At 35.8% G+C, this 17,154-nt stretch overlaps 2 protein-coding genes across 3 annotated transcripts; both read right to left on the bottom strand.

Annotated features, from left to right (window-relative positions):
• Positions 1 to 862: 862 nt before the first annotated feature.
• On the bottom strand, positions 863 to 14,915 carry LOC123866325 (adenylate cyclase type 9). 2 transcript variants are annotated; one of them, XM_045907805.1, is made up of 8 exons: positions 14,648 to 14,915; positions 13,865 to 14,226; positions 12,720 to 13,726; positions 12,342 to 12,596; positions 11,898 to 12,263; positions 7,375 to 7,754; positions 5,473 to 5,667; positions 863 to 3,992 (listed from the first exon to the last, which is right to left on the bottom strand). In XM_045907805.1, the coding sequence occupies exons 2-8, from the start codon at positions 14,149 to 14,151 to the stop codon at positions 2,172 to 2,174; spliced, it is 4,311 nt and encodes a 1,436-aa protein (XP_045763761.1). In that variant the 5' UTR covers positions 14,152 to 14,226; positions 14,648 to 14,915; the 3' UTR covers positions 863 to 2,171. The 2 variants fall into 2 exon arrangements, with proteins under 2 accessions (XP_045763761.1, XP_045763762.1); XM_045907806.1 differs by lacking the exon at positions 14,648 to 14,915 and adding an exon at positions 14,455 to 14,641.
• A 682-nt stretch (positions 14,916 to 15,597) lies between these two features.
• On the bottom strand, positions 15,598 to 16,945 carry LOC123866357. Its single transcript, XM_045907876.1, has one exon. The coding sequence runs from the start codon at positions 16,815 to 16,817 to the stop codon at positions 16,092 to 16,094; it is 726 nt and encodes a 241-aa protein (XP_045763832.1). The 5' UTR covers positions 16,818 to 16,945; the 3' UTR covers positions 15,598 to 16,091.
• Between the last annotated feature and the right edge of the window lie 209 nt (positions 16,946 to 17,154).

Below are 17,154 nucleotides of genomic sequence, written 5' to 3'. Positions count from 1 at the left end.
CAATTAACACAAAATTTATTATAATTCTGCAACGTAAACGGTTGTATGTCATCATACAATACTGTTTTTGGGTGTCCTCAACGACGTAAATTGTTGTATGTAATCTATACAATAGTTTAGCTTGGCATCACTATTAAATTACTAAAATACGATAATGAAATAAAAAAATGCAAACACAACCGTGACATATCAGTGTCTTGAGTTACAAACATTTCATTTGAAGTCCGGCGTGATCTGTTGTATCTGTTACATACGGGGCGCAAACGTGCGACTTCACCCCACATAAAACGTTGTAAAGGTCGATATGATATTTTACGTCGTCCTCGTTTGAAAAATACAACATTATACGCCTCATAAGTACTTTAAAAAACAACATTTTTAGGATTTTTTTTAATTGAACATATAAAATAGATAAAAATAGACATTGTTATGTAAAAAACGCAAAATGGCAATTTTGTGGCTTACAACAACTTACGTGGGAGGTGTCGATTTTATACAGGGTGTTACCAGAACGCTAGCAAAGACTTATCGTTATTATTATACTACCTAAACACAATGCAATGCCAATAACCTTAATAAACAAATTTCCTTATGTTGTAGTTTTAGTGATTTATTATTTTTCAAACCCGCAATGTATAGCGTGCAAAATTCGAGTCAATGCCCCACCTACGACACGCCATCCGAGTGGCCTACTTACGCATCGTTCGCTGACCTCTAGCGTCAGTCAGTTGTTTTATTTGAAATTTTTTTTAAACAGGAATTTTTCATTTATTTTTTATCGTTTTTTGTGGTATCTTATCAGTAATTATCAGTTTTATCACCGGTCTTCGTTTTTACGGTACGGTACGGTACGCTACGGTACGGTAGCGTTCCGGTTACACCCCTGTATGACGATCTCTGTCATGGCGATAAGGCAGGCTACGCTAGAGGCGCATTCCGATGGGGCCATCGTCGCAAGTTGTAACAGATAATGTTATACAACACATTTCAACACTCATGTGTCCGCCCCTGAAACGATTTAGGCTCTTGTAGTATTCACGACTTCGATAGATAAATATTACAAACGTCCTTCCGAACTATTACCGAACCGGAACCGGTATTATAAAATAATTAAATTAAATTAGAAGAGAATTTAACTTCAATTGGGGATTATATATCCCTTTATGTAACCATATTTTATCTCCAATGTTCCTAAATACTCGTATGCGATATTAAATTATCACAGTTTCAACAACACAGATGAAACCCACATAATATATATATTTATAATTTATATACATAATAATGTAGGTAGGTACTGATCATTAATATCTAAGCTATAAGTTATAAGACCGATTTTTTTCAAAATCAATATCTGGGGTTTCCTAAGGTCATAGAGAAAGGAACTTGGCAAATATCGATTTTGAAAGAAATCGGTCCAATAACACAAGTATTAAAAATGTCGGCCACTTTTTCCAATTTTAACAACAGTTTCATATCATTCCATTCTACCAAACTCATTAGAAAATTTTACTAGGCTTGGCAGCAAATGCTTTTATTATTATGTACAGTAAATATGTCGTTTCAGTTGATACCCTAATCTCGTTTACACATAATATTATAGCACTTTATATCTTATATACAAAATGTGTATAAATAGTTTCAGAGCATCATAAAATAGGTAGGTATACAATATACATTCGTATATACAAATCACATCTAACACAAATAATCCAATCGTTTCATAATATAAAATGTTTAAGCTCCTCTTGGTAGAAGAATATTTCAAGCCTAGTCACTTATTTTTCTCGAGAAATAATTATAAAATACACACAAAATTAAGGCATATTCCATTATTATTGAATAAGCACAATTGGATCATCTGTATCAAATATAATTGCAGACTAGAGCACTGGTCACAGTTTTACAGAGGCAAGAAGTTCGAAGTACACTTCCATAAGAATTAGTCGCTAAGTCAATAGTTTGTCAGGAGAACGTTCCCAAACAAAGCTCAACAATAAATTATCATATTTTACATCCCGAGTATATTTTCTTACTTGCTATTACGACACACAATAAATAGTACAACGTACAGTCATCTCTTAAATAAAAAATGTATCGATTAAATTTATCAGTGTTTGTATAAATATAAATAGTTAAATCACAGATTCTACTTTCCTATCTAAACATTCCTACGTATTTTTCTTACCGATCACAAGGTAGACATCCATGTTATCTTTTCCTTTGACATAAACGCTACCACGACGCTCGAAGTCGTACCTGTCCGACAGCACCGAGATGCAAGGCTCGGCCACCTGGATGCGCTTGGGCACGCCGGTAGAGTCCATGCGCGACGCGATGTTGACGGCGTCGCCCCAGATGTCGTAGTACAACTTGGTGGTGCCGATGACGCCCGCCGTCACGTCGCCGAAGTTGTATCCTATACGGAGGATAAAATCGAATTCGAGCAAATCTTGATTAAAATTATCGACCACTTTCTGCATTTCCAATGCGAAATCCATCAACTGATAGAGATGATCGTAGGTGCCCCGCGAAGAACTCCGCAGCCCAGGATTCAGGCCGCTAGCTGCCATAAAAGTGCTGCCTATAGTTTTAATTTTCTCCACATGCTGAAATTCCGGCCTTTCCAATAATTCGTCGAAATCGGCAATCAACTCGTTCAATACTCGCAAATACTCTTTGCCTTTTAGATACGACTCATCGTACATTTCGTTGAAATTCACAATACTCGCGAATATAATCGCCACGTCTTTATGGTTCTCTGAATATTTGGCAGTATTTTTCAACTGGTCGGCGACGTGCCGCGGAATGATGTTATGCAGCAACCAATCCGCTTGGTTCCTCATGTTTTGTACTCTCTGCTTGTCACGGTTCGCTACCACGTTGCTGTAGAAACTCAGCCTATAGCTGATTTCAAACTCTCTGTTGAGAAACCAAACCAACATCAACAATAACGCGACATCTAAATACAACTCCATAAGATGCATTTTATGATGTACGCCTTCATTTACGATCGTGCTGTTATTCTCTAACCAATCTTCGGCAGACACATTCAACATATTAAATAGTGACATATTTTGAGCAACTGACAGAGGGTTCATTTTAATATCAGAGTCTAGTAATTGAGTATTAGCTTCGCGGCAACCCAGAACGACAAAGAACAGGAACAAGCCCGCATAAAGTGTGACAAGTGTGTTTTTGACCAGCCAACTCATCTGTGTAAAATTGCAAAAGTGAACTATGCTAACGTACAAGAGATAAACGTAAAAGGATTGTTCTCCTTTTAAAATTGTCATTGTTGTGTTTTGGCAAGAAAAGTTTATAAGAATCGCCAATATTGGCAAACTTATCAACAGGCTACCGGACAAATGCCAAGGGTACCAGTTTGATAATTTCCTAAATATCTTGACGGACTTTCTCATAGTGTCTGTAATATCATGAGGGTCGTGTTTCGTTTTCCACTTCAAATAATGTCTATAAATACAGAACGCCATAGCGAGGACCTCTATGAGAACGAAGAACACAAACCAGCCGATCGTGTATCGCCATTCATTGTACAGAATCAGTATTGAAGAGGACACCGCTAGAAAAATGATTGCCGATACTAGAATATCTAAGCCAGTATTGAAGCGAGACGTAGTCAGCGTGGGCGGGAAGTCCTCACAGTCGTCGCTTCTGTGCGCTTTGTCGCGATAGTGTCTTTCCATTTCGGGGATCTTAAAAAATAGAGTTAATCTGTTCAAAGGAGGTTGAACGAAATAATTTATTCCTGATCTAGCATTATCTTGAACGCATCGAATCAATTGAAGATCTGACTGTTTCCTCAGCTTTTGAAGTGATTTGACCTGGTCTTCGTTCAACGGTGGGGGCAATCTGCTTCTGGAAGACGGGTCGTTTATAGAAGACTGACTGGACGTGTAGTATCCAGACACTCGGTGTTGCATCATGTCGGCCTGTGATGTCGCCAATGATGCATGATTGAGAGCGAATATCTGAAAACATCAACAAACTCCGTGTTCCTAAACTGAACGATAACTGAATACTGTTTACATATCTAAATATAAAGCAGTAAAGATGATAAAAGTAAATATTTACAATATTAAACAGTTATTTTTTCGTGTTTAAAATATTTTAGACAGAGAGCAAAGGAAATATAATATTTACAAATCTCGTTACTAAAACCATGTGCTAAGAGCTAAATGTATGTTTTATAATGATTGCAAATTGTTACAGCGCAAGAGAATATTTAATTGAAGCTGTGTCATATCTATTTTTAAAACATTTTAACACGAGATCTAGACATCACGCTAGCGGCTAGAGGGGCAGATATGCTGATAATGTGGCTAATTCGTCGTTCATAATTTCTAAACAAAACTAAAGCTGATGCCAAGGAAGCGATTTTTATTAGTGGCGTCTAGTTGCTCGCCTTACCATGCTCGTTCAATAACTCTTATAATATATTCTCTATAAGATAGATAGGTGCAATTTTAAACCGCAGCGCTGTGTGCTAAATTGCACTTTATTGCATCATAACAAAAAGCGCTGTGTGTGTGCTAAATTGCACTTCATTGCATGTGGCTATACAGTGTGTTTTTTTTAACTTGGACAGTATGGGGAAATCTGAAACCATAGAAGATACAGGGAAAGCGTCTTAGGAACCATTTGCTCTTTTTTTATGAAAACAATTTTGGTGGAGTCAATTTTTTGGTCAAGCGTGAGTTATCCAGAAAAATCGATGAAATTGGCAAAAATTTTTTGTTCATAAAAAAAGAGCAAATGATTCCTAAGACGCTTTCTCTGTATCTTCTATGGTTTCAGATTTCCCCATACTGTCCAAGTTAAAAAAACACACTGTATACTTATTCAAGTCTTTGCGGAGTGATCTTTTGTACCCGGGAGGTACTGTTATGTATTCTATATTATTGATGGTCTTACTAGCTGCTTAATTTGTCTATCAAGAGCCTGATTACACCAACCAAGTTTGCATTTAGGATAAGCTGACCTGACCCGGCTTCGCTCAAGTGGATTTTTTGGAAATTGGTAAGGGGATGGAATTTCCAAAAATCCTTTCTTAGCGAGTGCCTACGTCATAAAAGGAAACTACTGTCAAACGAACTACTGTTTTAAGTTCTAACCCCAGTGATTTAGGCTGTGCGTTGATAGATCAGTCAGTCAGGACAAATATTTTTACCCCCCAACCCAAAAAGAGGGGTGTTATAAATTTGACGTGTGTATCTGTGTATCTGTCTGTGGCATCGTAGCTCCTAAACTAATGAACTGATATTAATTTAGTGTTTTTGTTTGAAAGGTGGCTTGATCGAGAGTGTTCTTAGCTATAATCCAAGAAAATCGGTTCAGTCGTTTGAAAGTTATCAGCACTTTTCTAGTTACTGTAACCTTCACTTGTCGGGGGGTGTCATAATTTTTTAATTTACACTTGTTATACAGTATCTATTACAGATTGTGTATTACCTGCTGCTGAATACTAGATCTCCTGCTGGTGCTCCGGATGCCGGAGTCCTTGCGGCTGTTGACGGACGGGCACAGGCTAACGGCGTCGTCGAGCGCGCGCGGCGCGGCCAGCGGCAGATTCAGGCGCCGGTCCTTCGGCCGGATCAGCTCCCCTTGCGTCGCCAACGTGGAACTACGGGCCCGACTCACTGGCACCTACAAACCAAACTTAGATATTGAATTTGATGTGGGCTTCTTTTCAGCCCTAAATGAACTTTTTAAAGACGTTAACAGTATCTACGCAAATCTGTCATTTATAAATGACGGATTTTAAGTAGATATACGGTTGAACTCACGTATTTAGTCGACGCAAGCCTATCTAGTTTGAGACCCTCTCAACCACGACGTGCAGCGAGCCTATACTTAAAATGGAAATCACTCACGATAGTTTAACATTAAAATGACAGATTTGAACACAGTTAATGTGAATTTGTAGAGTTATCTGTTCAGAGAGGCAAAATTGGAATTAGTGCCGTGTCAGCCGCCATTTCAAAATCCACGCGGGCATCATATAGTATTGCAATATATTCAAGCTACATTAAATCTTCGCTAATTTGCAAGAATTTTAACTCCATTTTTTTCTTGGTGACTTTCTTAAATAGCAATACCAAATTCTCCACTAGCGCCGCTGTCATCTGAACAGATAAGTTGGTGACAATTGCAATTATATTGCTATTTCGGGTAAGACTAATTGCATCCGAAGACAACCGAAGACCAAGGAGAAGGTTCGGTCGTACACTACCCGTCTGATCTGATAGAAATTCTCAACATTAACTTAGTTAAGGTCAGTTAATGCTGCGTCAGAGTCGACAGATAAAAAACCTATTGCCTCATGCCAAAAACCCGATAGTTTTTGTTATGTCAATACCATGCTACTAGATCTTCAGTTTGAGATGCAGTTGTGAATTATGACTCGACGAAATTTTATGCTGTGACTAAGACGTAAAGTTGAATGACATAACTTGCCTTTGTTTCCTCAGTATATTTGAATCATACATCAATAACAATCGGAGGTATAATTCTCTAACATGCAAGAAAAAACTTATTTTATATTTTCTTATCATGCCCCAATTATCTCTATAGCCACGGCAGGACGGAAGATATGTTTCTTTTAGCATTCTCTAAACTAAATGATAAGAACTGTTTTTAGGGTGAGTTCAGATGTTCAATAGATTTCGAGATACAATATCGTGGTACCGATCTCATTATATTTTACAGTGCAAATACAAGTATGTACTGACTGCATAGACAGTTGTTTCCATGTTATCAGTTCACACATCCATCTTAATAATATTGACAGGATTACGAATGTTGACTGTTTATTGAACGTCTGAGTATAAAAAAATACTAATCTACTTAAATAATAGTAGCACAGTTTACTAAAGCTCTTCGCATATTACTTGACGTTGACTCATTTCCGACTCGACTCACAGCAAAGCACGGAAATGTAAACTTTACAAGAAGTTCCTTACGGTGGAATTTACAATATTCAATAGGGATGGCGACTACAGCTAGTCAAATGAGCAATTTATTACCAAATGTCGAAACGCTCCATTAATATGGAAGCTTGTATGAAATGCATAAATGTGACGTCATAAACATTTGACTTAATTTGACGTACTTTTTTAATTAGATCGATTTTCTAAAATGGTAAGTCAACTTAAAACTATGTGGACGTGGATTTCATGATTTTTGGTAGAGCCTCTATTTAATAATTCTTAAGAAATAATTTCTCTTTTCTATAGTTTCTCACTTAAGCATGGAAATGCTCACATTTCCATGCTTATGTGAGATTCCAGTCGAAGTGGAATCGGCGTCGAATCTGTATAATATGCGAAGACCTTTAACTGTGTGGAAACTAACCTCTATATTAGATCGGCCATACTGTGATCTATAGCTGCTACTTCTAGCGAAGGGTGACATATTGCTTCTAGACTGACTCAAGTAAGATCTTATATCTATAATGTCTTTCTCAAATGACGCCATTTCGTGATTAGGTGGGCAAGTCAGCTTACTGCTACTCTGTAGAGGTTTGGGCTTATTCTCCTGAGATTCTATCACTATAGGCACTTGGTGGTAACCGTTGTTCGATTGGACAGTCTCCTGTCCGCGTTCCACGAAATGTATTGTCTTATCACTGAATTGTCGTTTTTTAATTTCGTGCAATGGAGTGTCTGAATGCTTTCTTAAAAACCTTGGCACTTTCCAGTTTCTTATTTTGTTCGTATATTTACCGCAACTCCCTGTAATGTAATAGTTCACCCGTTATTAACTAGAAATAGCATAACTTGTATATCTTCTAGTGTTAACGTCATTAGCCTAGTTTGAAAATGTACCTATAAAGTGTATGTATTAGTTCACGATTTTTAGTGTAAACAAAGGCTATGCTACGTTACGTCATGCCTTTACGTGGAGTTCACGCGGTTAAAGTTAGAAAGAGGGTTATTATTTTCATTGTGTAGGTTTAAAAAGGTAGATACTTAATCTCATACTTATACAGAATACCAGGAAATAATTTAAGTACCTATGTGAAGATAAATAACTATACTTATTAGATAGATAATATACTTATATTCAGTAGGTACATAAACACAGTAAAGAGTCTCTGAAAATTCTGCAATGTTCATGGCTCGCTATGTAATATAGGTAATTAGTTTTTCATGATCAAGCCATAAATTATGTATATGAATACCTAGATTTATTTTTATCTGCATCTTTTTTTCTCTATTATAGTAAAGTAATAGGTAGTTTGTCTGTTTATTTGTTTGTGTGCGCGTGTCTCATTACTATTTATGTGAGTTCGCAAGCATAAAATGCAATAGGTACCTACAATAACCGAGATACTTGCCCGAATTTCATGTGGGCAAAGCCAAGGGCACAACTTTACTTACAAATAACAATTCCAAGGGTTAAAATATTATGTGAAAAATATTATTGACGACGTTAGATGGTAAATTATTGAAAAAATGATTTTATTGAAGAACTACTTTTTATACACGTAGTAGTTTAATTACTCAAACTCTATAGTTTAATCTAAAGCCGGCTCTACACTCGCACGCGAAGTCGCGCCGTTAAGTCGTATGCCGCGATCGACGCGTGATCTGTGTTCCCCCCACACTCGCAAGTTTTGTTCGTGACGTTGACGATGCTTTCACGTTCGCGCCGCAAACCCTTTGTCGCAGACCAAAAACCGACACTGATCGGGGAAAGCGCGAACGCGAAGGCGTGAACAACATCTACACTCGTGATTCGCAGTTGTCCCGGGCTTTCGCGGCCGTTCGCGACGCGAGTGTAGAGCCCACTTTACAACTTGTCACTCTCACAAGTCAACAAGTAGACACGAGTTATTATATCGACGAAACATTTAGTTATTTATCGAACGATCACTTAGCATACGAGTGCTACTGAAGCTATAAGCACATGGAATCATTTTTACATAATGCTAATAAGTTCAATATGATGGGTACGATTACGTACCCATCACATTTTCACTAGGTATGCACATTTTTAGGGTTCCGTACCTCAAAAGGAAAAAAGGAACCCTTATAGGATCACTTCGTTGTATGTCTGTCTGTCTGTTCGTCCGTCTGTCGTGCCTGTCAAGAAATCCTATAGGGTACTTCCCATTACCCTAAAATCATGAAATTTGGCAGGTATTGCCAACTGGGAGAATATGTGGTTACATCTCAAAAATAAAAGTGTCATGAAATAGTCATGAATAAATAATAATTAGTTTTTTCAATTTTCAAAGTAAGATAACTATACCACATAAAAGGGCTTTACTTGTACATTCTAAAATCCATTTTTATTTATTTTTTTGCTTAATAGTTTTTGATTTACAGTGCAAAATGGCGGAAAAAATACCCGAGCACGGAACCCTCTTGTGCGCGAGTCTGACTCGCACTTGGCCGGTTTTTTCAACAGAAAATTTTCTGGGGGAAAATATTATTATGTTAAAAAATTTAAACATATTTGTCATTTATCGCCTTGTGACGTCATTGATAGTAGTGTTGTTATGGATATCCATATCCGTAACCGAAACTATCGGATATCCGAAATAAAAAAATATCCGTAACCGTAACTGAATCCGTAATAAAAGTTTTGGATAGTTTCGGATAGGGCGGAGTCTAACTAAATACTACACTCGTACGAATTAACTGTGCACTCCGCTGGAATGCGACACCTTCATCAGTTGACATTTTACAGTTCCTTAAAAAATTAATATCCGTAACCGAAACTGATATTATTTTTTACCAATATGCATATTCATATCCGGATCCGAAATTATATATCCATAACATCCCTAATTGATAGCCTTCCGTACAGTGTGCCGTTAATTAAGTAATTTAATTTAAAAAATTAGTTAAAAATTTCGTAAAATCTTTTTAAACAATGAATTCTAGCCCTATTAACTGCCGCTGTACAAAACATCATATCACACCATTTTTAACCCCCTACCCAAAAAGAGGGGTGTTATAAGTTTGACGTGTGTATCTGTGTATCTGTCTGTGGCATCGTAGCGCCTAAACGAATGAACCGATTTTAATTTACTTTATTTTTGTTTGAAAGGTGGCTTGATCGAGAGTGTTCTTAGCTATAATCCAAAAAAATTGATTCAGCCGTTTAAGAGTTATCAGCTCTTTTCTAGTTTTCTTGTAGAAAAGAAGGTTAGATAACCGTTAGGTTCATAATATTATGTCAATTGACAAATGTCAAGCTGTCAAGATGGACGTTGCCTTGATACATAATTATTTATTTGAAAATGATGTTTTGGAAAACTCAGATACTTTGGATCGTAGGCGCGGAATAGTCCAAGAAAATCGGTTCAGCCGCTTGTTCAGCCGTTTGAAAGTTATCAGGTCTTTTCTAGTTACTGTAACCTTCACTTGTCGGGGGTGTTATAAATTTTTAATTTACACTTACGAGAGTCCAAGACCCTATTATCTTCAGACAATAATTTGTATGACAACAAAAAGAACAATTTCTTGACTTGTGTAGTTATTATATTGTTGAAATAAAATATTAAAGTACCTACGTCTAAACATTCATATTTCCGTTCATATGCTATCCTTTTTTCAGAGATGACGTGCAGAGTTAAAAATTCGCACAGCAATAGTCGTAAAGAGCATTAAACGCAAACAAAATGCAAAGCGTGAAATTTTAAATTCTGACTGTTATGATGAAAAATTAAGCGAGTTATCCAAAACTTTGATGGTGTGACCTTTATCTTTGGTGGTGATTTTTTTGAACCAAAACAGAAGTTTCAATTCGTAATCAAAAATAGTCTTCAAAGACAGGTACGAAAGATGAAAAAGCATTTGGATGATCAAGAATAATATTACTATGTTGACAATAATATTATTTTATAAATTATTTGTCTAACATTCTATCTAAGACTGAGATCTAGTATAGAGCACACTTTGACTTTGCTCAGATTTAAGATACTGTTAAGAGACAGCGTTATATCGTGGCATTAATCCTTCTCGTTTTAACTGAAACTTAAGTCTGAGCAAAGTATGCTCAATAGATCTCAGGTTAGTGTCTCCGGTAGAGATGAGCTGACTTTGCACACCATTTTGATTGAACATTCGTTACTAAAAATTAAGTATAATTTGTAGATACCTATGTAGTGTAATCACTGTCTATATTATAAACGCGAATGTGTTTGTATTTGGTTTATTGGTTTGTTCTTCAATCACGTCAGAGCAACGAATCGACATCACTTCTTGCATGGGTATAGACTATAGTTAAAGACCTGGAGAATGACATAGGCTACTTTTATCCTGGAAAATCAAAGAGTTCCCACTGGATTTTTAACTCTTAACTCACGCGGACGAAATCGAGGGAATAAACTTGTTTGATATATGTTAGAAAGATTTTAAAGTCATTAATAATGGCGCGATGCGTTGAGAGCATCACCTTCAAGTAATTAAGAGTCACACTATATCTTATCAGCAAGCTGTACCACTGATAACTAAGACTTTCAATAAATAAAATCCGGCCTCAGTTCACATTGGGTTCAAATAATTAATATATGACCACAAACAAACGCGTTATTTCACGTTACTTAGGTATACTGTTCCAATATGTTCCTAAGTTTTTCTATAAAAATACAACTCTTTGCAAATATAGTAACCCTGAGAAAAATTATCACTATCTTGTTAAGAAAATACTAATAACATGGATTACGTCTTTTTACTACATGCATAAATATAAAATTTTAAGTTATTTGCCTCTTAATCTTTATTTTTAATAGTACTTAGGTAGGTATTTACTTACTACTACTGCTACCTTAGCTACCGAGAAAGCTAAATAAATAAAATAAGACAAAACTTCACAAAAGCAAGATTCTAACTAAGTAGGTACAATTAAATTGTTGAACTTACCGACAGACGTTGGACTTTTGGAAGAATTGTCATTCCCTTCAGGAAAGCCCTTCTTTTCGTCCATCTCAGTATCAGAATCCAGAATGCTTGGCAGTGAACTGGCTTTATTACGAAAACTAAAAGGATATGGAGACAGGAAGTTGTTCGCACTTTTGGCATCATTTTTGTTTTGCTTGTCATCCGTCGACGATGCACTTGTTTTAGCAGACAGCGGGAGCGGTAAATGATTGAAGGATAAAACAGATTGCGGAGACACTGCGGGAGATATGATGAGGCGGAGATTAACAGGATTGGAAGGAGTGAGACAGTGGGCGTGATCATAGGGAGAGCTCATCTGACGGCCTTCAATGAAGTAGGTTTTATGACCTGGATACATTTAAGGGTATTGAATTATACAACTTAATAAAAGGTGCTTAATACATGCAAACCAGTTATCATAGTTACCAAAAACTTCCTCGCCTTCTTCTAAAACGTAGGAGCCTCCGAGAAACTTAGAAGTTTCCTCGGAAATGTGTACGCGGCCCGGTTTCCCCGTGGACTCCATTTTATTGGCGAAAGTGACGTCATTGCTCCAAACGTCGAATTTAAATCTACGTTTGCCAACTATGCCACACAGAACCGTCCCCGTGTGGACACCAACTCTCATATTCACTCCCTCGCCACGCTCTCTGTCAAATTCTTGGATCGCATCTATCATTCCTAAAACATAAGACTGCGGATTCAACAACTTTCCTTACAAATACAGATTTTTGTGGAGACAAAAGTTTGATTGGATAATTTTATCTTAGATAATATTGCTACTTTAAATCTAGCATAACTTACCCAGTCCCATTTCCACACAACATGTTGCATGATCCGGTCTAGGCTCTGGACATCCAGACACGCAGTAATAACAGTCGCCTAATGTGGATATTTTTTCGCAACCATGAATCAGACATAACTCATCAAACTTCTCAAATAAATCATTCAGAATATTTACTAGTTCCTCGGCACCCTTATTACTCGACATTCGTGTAAAACCAACAATGTCGGCGAAAAGAATCGAAACGTTTTCCATTGAGCTCATATTGAAAGGTCTAAACAGTGATTTAATATCGGACGCCCCAGGATTCGAGCTTCGTGGATTTAGAGGATCATGAGTTTTAAAAGTGGTTTCAGTTTCTAATATTTGCTCTTCCATCAACCAACTGGCTAGTTTTGGTGGCATTACTGAATGGATCATTTTTTCCTTTAATAGCTTTTCCATTTCCAACTGTCTCCTCACTAGTAGACTCTGGCCTACTTTCATGAAAGTGCCGCGCATTCTCACAAATGTCATGAGATAAATGTGCAAACCAATGATGTGAACACAAAGTTGTAGGAAGAACCTCACAAACATTCCAGGGAACTGCCATTCTTGTTCAGATAAATGCAAAACAATATTCAAGACTTCAAAAACTGTTGAATACATCAGTCCTATGATCACACAAGCAAAGAGAGGCAATGGTGTCAGGGTGTATATTATTAACAGGATTTCTATACACATAGCAAAATGTCCAGATTGGCTGATGTCTGCAGCTTGGATATATTCAGAATTGATTTGTGTAGTCAACGTAACTAAAGAGAGGCTTAGGGTACACAGAGCGAATGCCATAATCAGGGATAGCTTGGATGTGTACACTTTGTATACATTTGTAAATGTAACAAACAGCATAACACATGTTATAAGGAGGACACCAGCAAATATAGAACACAAAAACGGCCATTTTACAGTAACACCATTTAAGCCAAGAACCACAAGGTAGATAAACCATGATATAGAAAATATCAAAATATATAAAAGTGCAAATCTGAAAAAAAGATAAAACACTTATTATATTACAAGAGCAATGAGAAAGAATATTAAATAGTGTTTCATATATTCTAATGAGATAATCAGGTGTCAAGCAAAACATTCAATACCTATATAAAAAATGAAATAGACCCACCTGAATCTTAGTCTTATCTGTCTGAAAGAGCTACTTCTATATTGTCCTTCAAGTATTTCAGAGTCGAAGCGTGGATTCCACCATGTGCCAGGAGCAGCTCTCTCAAAAGCAATAGGTATAGCAAACCCACAGCAGTTGGTAGTGCGGTTATTGTGTGCCAAGTAGGCTTGTACATGTGGCGCCAGGCGAATCTGTGCATCTTCCCCATCAGAACAGTCACCATCATGCTTGGTATCAAAATGTTCCGACTCCTCATTGCAACTGACACATCCACTTTGGGCACTCATTGTTTATGTAATGAAGTACTTAAACATTTCATCTCTGTATCAGCACACATAAAGTGCACTTACTTCCAAACTATTCTATAAAAGAATTAAAATATAGGCACTAAACGTCTACTCATTTAGGTAAATGAATCAAATATTAACTCTGAACCTACATAAATAATATTGAACATAATATTATGTATTTTTTATACTAATAAGACTTTACTTAATTTTGAAGATTTTGTCAATATGCCCTTGCAACGTTGTGTTAATGATTTAATCTTATTTATTGTTATCATTTCGACGAAAGAAGTAGCTACTTACATGTATAAAATAAAAAATGAAAACATTGAAATGTAAGGGCTAACAATTTAGATTTGGCCTGCTTTGGCCAACCAAACTGAACTTGTTAAGTCTTTTTTACTAACTTCTTTTCAAAGCAAAATATATCTACGTCAATTGCATACACTCATGTGAAACACTATGAATTAAAGTTGAATATTACATACATACTCACCATTTTCAGACCAAGGTTATATTATCTTTTTAGGTGGGAACACTAAACTAATACAATTTGAGAAACCACACATATACACTTATTATTGAATTTTTAAGCATTTCATCGCGTAATAATAGCTAAACTGGTATTTCACTGATCACTCGTGAAATTGGCGTATTTCTATAGCAGCCTCCCAGATACAGATTCAGATTTCAGAATCAGAATTCAGAACACAAAATGTACAACACAGACGAACCGAACGAAACGAAATGTCAAGTGTGAAAGTGTCAAGACTGTCAAGTGACATGTGATTGACATATTGGTTTTCCCTTGTTTCCCCATTTCACACTTAACGATTTTGGTGTTACCCTAGTTTCCGTAAGAATCCGCCCAAAAAAAATCTGAAATACTCTGCAGTGCAGGTCAATACCGGAAAACCAGCATCGATCATTATTCCAATTTCAATTGTTGTGATTGACTGAATTTATGGTATTCTTGTTGGAACAATGCATTGTAGGCAATGCTAAGTGAGTGTCAACTGTCAGCCAATCAAATAATCAATCAATGATTACGATCCTCACACTGTATTTAAATTTTTGTATTAAACTCCAATTATTGATCAGATCCATTCCTTGATCAAATAATAAGATTTATACATAATAATATTTGTACATTTATTTTATATTATATAAAACACAATCTTGACCTCTCTCTGAATTAATTTAAAGTTGAGATCTATAGAGCGCACCTGACTTTGCTCAGACTAAAGATACTGTTAAAACAAGACAGCTTTTATATCGCAGATGTATCACATCACATACACAAACCCATCACAAATCTCTCTCGTTTTGACTGAAACCTTTTGACACCTAATACTTATAAAAGACCCAGATGCCCAGACTGAATATAACATGAATATAATAATAAATAATAGGAAGATTATAGTTCATTTTCAAAATAAGAATCTCTTTTTTTCTTTTCAACATTATTTTAATTTCTAAAAAAAATAACTAGATATTACAATAACATTAAAAAGTTAAATTCTGCATATAATATCACAACAAATCTTAGGAAGACTACACAAACTTATATCCAATAATTCAATATCAAAAATACAAATTACAAAAATGTACCTAAAGTTAGAAAAGTAATATCAACAAGGCACTTCATAAGCACAGAGTACAAGAAATTATATTATACTTAATATTATTGCTTTTGTTGTAATTTGTCATCTATCTCTTTTGAGCTTCAACACATGAATATAGTTTAAAACTTTTTTTTTTCAATTAACTAGTAGTTTATGATATTAATTTATCATATATTAAGATATATTATGCTAACCATGTAGCAATGTATCATAAATTAACATGTATAAAAAACAACTGCATAAAACTGAAGACAACATTGAAATTCATTACTTTTAACTTATGCTTGTCTTCATTCTTTCAATTTCTTCTAATATTTAGTCATTGTACATTCCATCAAGAAGAAAGTCCATCCGTTTATAGTGCCTATTTTTCCAAGCCTCTTGGCCCCTTTTAAGTGCCATATAGGCCACTACTGCAAACATGGGAACAACCAAAATTGTTATCACTATGGGAAGAATCATTCCAGGGTGGCTACCAGCTTTTAGCACATGAGCTTTAATACTAGGCCCATTTTCATCAATGCTCACATTATTAATTGTGTCCATTTTTGCTAATAATTCAGAAGATACCAATAAAGGCTTGTGTATTTTGGTAACATTCACTTTTTGTACATCATTAGGAATGTTTGTGATGTTTAAAGTTGTGGCGTTTGTGCCTTTCTGTAATTCAACAAGTTTGTTTGTATTATTAGCTACTTTCGGAAGATGAATTTCAGATGCTAATTTATCTTCGTGACTTTTGATGCCTGATTCTTCATAAGTGACTCCTTTTCTTGCAACCACAGATGTTCCTTTAGTAACACTTACATTTTTTTCTAAATTTATGAGAGTCAAGTCATTACTAGGTAAAGTAACTGCATTGATATTATGTGTTATTGAGCCACCTTCACTTATCAATTTATACGTTGGATTGTCGTTTTTCTCTGATTGTGGTGATACAACGGGAAATAAAATTGTTGCAGTGTTATTAACCGGGGGTATAACCTTCCCTCTAATTATGGAAATGAAGAAAATGTTACAAATTATAAAATATTTATACATTTTAGACTATAAGTAGCTACATAAGAAATGGAAACACTTTGAAAGTCTCAAAACAACTCTCGAAAATAAATAAAACTAAACAGAAGGGAAAAAATACGTAAATTGCAAAAAAAAAAAAACAATAATATACAAAGACAAATGACAAAAGTCAAGACGTTAACTGTCATTAATCATACATAACCATAGAGTTCTGACCTCGGAACAATGCAGGAACAATGAACATTGTTCTGTACCTACTATGGTGTCCCGTGTCTGACTTAAGTGTATTATCTATGGTGTCTGACCTCTCGCCATAAAGATATTAAAAGACTTTATTTGTTTGGACCATTTATTTAGA

Source organism: Maniola jurtina, chromosome 6 (genome assembly GCF_905333055.1).
Source record: "Maniola jurtina chromosome 6, ilManJurt1.1, whole genome shotgun sequence".
Taxonomy (NCBI): Eukaryota; Metazoa; Arthropoda; class Insecta; order Lepidoptera; family Nymphalidae; genus Maniola; species Maniola jurtina.
Note: the sequence above shows the minus strand (reverse complement) of the source record. Positions and strands in the feature narration are given on the sequence as shown.

Coding starts and splice junctions, on each gene's coding strand:
- LOC123866325 (XM_045907805.1), bottom strand. CDS start 14,151: ATGAGTGCCCAAAGTGGATGTGTCAGTTGCAATGAGGAGTCGGAACAT. Junction 13,727..13,864: donor CAGATAAGACTAAGATTCAG/GTGGGTCTATTT, acceptor TCTTTTTTTCAG/ATTTGCACTTTTATATATTT. Junction 3,993..5,472: donor GATCTAGTATTCAGCAGCAG/GTAATACACAAT, acceptor TGATGTTTTCAG/ATATTCGCTCTCAATCATGC.
- LOC123866357 (XM_045907876.1), bottom strand. CDS start 16,817: ATGTATAAATATTTTATAATTTGTAACATTTTCTTCATTTCCATAATT.